Source organism: Limulus polyphemus, unplaced genomic scaffold (genome assembly GCF_000517525.1).
Source record: "Limulus polyphemus unplaced genomic scaffold, Limulus_polyphemus-2.1.2 Scaffold606, whole genome shotgun sequence".
NCBI classification, from domain to species: domain Eukaryota; kingdom Metazoa; phylum Arthropoda; class Merostomata; order Xiphosura; family Limulidae; genus Limulus; species Limulus polyphemus.
In genome coordinates this window covers 149,784-152,806 of record NW_013666216.1, presented here as the reverse complement: position 1 = coordinate 152,806, position 3,023 = coordinate 149,784, and the positions used below count along the sequence as shown (strand labels likewise).

The following is a 3,023-nucleotide window of genomic DNA, read 5'->3' as shown; positions in this document are numbered from 1 at the left end:
ACGTCTCAAAAGCTACACAATGGCGTATCTGTGCTCTGCCCCACCACGGGTATCGAAACCCGGTTTCTAGCGTTGTAAATCCGCAGACATACCGCTGTGCCACTGGGGGGCTGATTTGACAGAAAGCAATACCTTGTAACCTACAATGGTGATTACAGATGAAAAGAAATAGGTTATAATTCCGTTTAAGAAACTCAACGTTAAACGTGTATTAAGACTCCTGGTTTTGTTTGTTTGTTTATTTGTTTGAATTTATGCACAAAGCTACACAATGGGCTATCTGTGCTCTGCCCAACACGGGTATCAAAAGCCGGTTTCTAGCGTTGTAAGTCCGCAGACATACCGCTGTGCCACTGGGGGCAAGACTCCTGGTAGGTCAGCGATAAGTTTGCGAAGTTACAACACTAAAATCCGAGGTTCGATTTCCCACGACGTATAGAGATCAAATAGCTTACTGTGTGGGTTTGCGCTAAAAAAAAAAGAGCCAAAATTAATCGTGCATTAATTAAACTGCCATCTTTTCGTTAAGCGAGATACTTTAAAATAACGAAACGTTACTCAAATTCTGTTACCTTCCACTAAAGACGATATTCTTAAAGTAGTGTTCTGTGCTCTTATACTTTAACAAAGTATTTTAGTATAGTATTCGTGAGGTAGTTCTAAACGTTGATTGAATGGTAATTTCAGTTGCTACAAACTATAGAATTAAGGTTACATGAAAAGTGAGGTGTAATAGTACAAATATCTTATCCTGAGGATAATTACTCCTTTTATCTTTACACCAGTGGTGAATGCATAAGTACACAGCTTCACCAAGAGTAGAAATATCTGATGTCGAGGTGTTCTATTTGCATATGTTTATCTGTCTTATGCCTCCATTTAATTTTAATTTATTTATAAATTTCCTGCACCAAACACGTTATTCCTTCTTTTTACTAGCCACTCACTGGTGTGTATTTCCCACTTATTTTATCAAATATATATATATGTTTTAATTTCGAAACTACCATTTTGTTAAAATCAGTTTCACATTAGTTATTATATAATACTAGAGGGGCACTCTATACAACGTATACCTTCGTCATGCAGCGTTGATCATATTCGGTTCTCAAAAAAATATATAAAAACGTGTTCGTACGTCCAGGGTTATCAACGGACAATTTGTGACAGAACAATGAGGAATGATATTCTACATATGTCCAGCATCAAAATCCGATCATTTTTGACTGAGTTACAGAGCAAACATAGTTGGGTCATAGTCTAAATGTATACCAGCTTTCGTCCTAATCCATTCAGAAAGCTTGCTGACAAACACACTCACAGGACGGAGGTAGTAATGAAATACAGAAGGTTGAGTATGTTATGTTAAAACGATTTCGAATATGCAAATCAGCATGTCACCTGACAGCCACAGCCGATATAAATTCATAGTAGAACAGAATATACCAAGACTAGATTTTAACATTGTTTGGTGTTTCGTAGATAGTGCGATGCCACCGAAAAGTGATTAATTTTGGCAAAGATATGTAAAAGCCTTTTCCGACGCAAAATATTCATATGCTCACACTATAACGATGTTTTCAGACAGGGTATTTAGACTTTCCCAGACGGGGATATTCCTTGTGCCTAATGGCATTGGAAAAAAAAAAGGAATATGTATCAAAGAGGAGTGATTGATATGTTTTGGAATGTTTTCTGCAATGGAAACTACGTTGCAGGGCTATTGTCAAGATGCACGGTCATCAGATAGAGTTTGGGCGAACATGGCGACATTTACTGTAGCGACGTAGTGAGGCTCCAAAATCGTTTTAATATAACGTAGTCAACCTCTTTTGACTAATTTCGCGAAATCGTTTGTAAAAACAAATAGCAAAAATCTGATTACAATTCTCCAAAAAAAGGTATTCTCTGTCGTGGTTCTATAATACTAATAGTTTCCAAGAATATGTTTTTCTTTATTATACGAGAGCCACATTAAACTTACGTTTTACCTCTTATGCAGCTAAGCTATGGATCTTATTTATATTAATAATTTTATTATCCTAAATAGCGAATAGATAGGCCACAGTTTACTTCGAGTTTCAAGATGGTCGATAATTCTAAAGATGCCAAAGACTTTTTGGACGTGTCAGGAGATTTATCTTTGAAGATAAAAACTGGAAAACTGGAAGTAAAAGGGACCGGAAATTACTTGAAGGACACAACTTCAATTGGGAAGAATGTGGAGATTCTGACAAAGCTGGACTACAGGACGGTTTGTGCCCCCTTCTATGTTTTTACGTGTATTTGGTATATATTTATAATTATATATTTTTGTCTTCTGTGTGATACATTACGCTTAAGTAACTCAATGGTTTCTTTATTTGCCTCCGTGTCATAACGTCATGGTACTTGTGTATGGAAGCACATTATGCTAATATAATAGTAAATTGACAAACAACGATTTATAAACATATAGTATATTTCTCCCAAAATAAAACCACTTAATTGCGCATATAAATCGTTGTTTGTCAATTTGATATAACAAAATCATGGTTTTACATTGTGACTCTCGACCACTGCATTATAATCATTCGCTTTGCAGTCTAAAAACTGTGACATTTTAATATTGTAGCCAAATTTTACCAAACACCACATCAGCAACTTGGAACCTAAAATATCGATTTATATAGTCCATTTTCAGTATTCCTTCCAATGCCCAACCTCTGAAAGATTGGCAGACACGCTACCGGAAGGAGGATCTTGGAACTCATTACGTGAAAAGCGTAACATATGGCGGGAGTTTAGTAGCTTCTCTGCAGTTTATAGCCAAAGATGATAGCAACCTTGAAGAAATCAAAGGAAATATAAATGTGGCCATCCAAGGTAACAGTGCCTTTGACCTGGTAGCTGAAGGTAAGTAGTTCAATTGTAAAATTCACTGTGTTATACGCATGTGGAAAAAAGTGAGTGGGTTAGTGAACCGTGTTCAGGAACAGAAGTATCGTTTAGTCAGCTAAGGACTGAACTAGGAAGGTTGGGAT

The 3,023-nt window shown here is 36.5% G+C and overlaps 1 protein-coding gene across 1 annotated transcript in view; it reads left to right on the top strand.

Moving 5' to 3' along the window:
- LOC106459424 overlaps nucleotides 1-3,023 on the top strand; it is a 10,812-nt gene that overhangs the window by 4,762 nt on the left and 3,027 nt on the right. Inside the window, exons 3-4 of the mRNA XM_022385916.1 lie at nucleotides 2,051-2,254; nucleotides 2,673-2,895. Coding sequence (XP_022241624.1) covers nucleotides 2,051-2,254; nucleotides 2,673-2,895 — 427 coding nt within the window. The remainder of the gene's footprint in view (nucleotides 1-2,050; nucleotides 2,255-2,672; nucleotides 2,896-3,023) is intronic.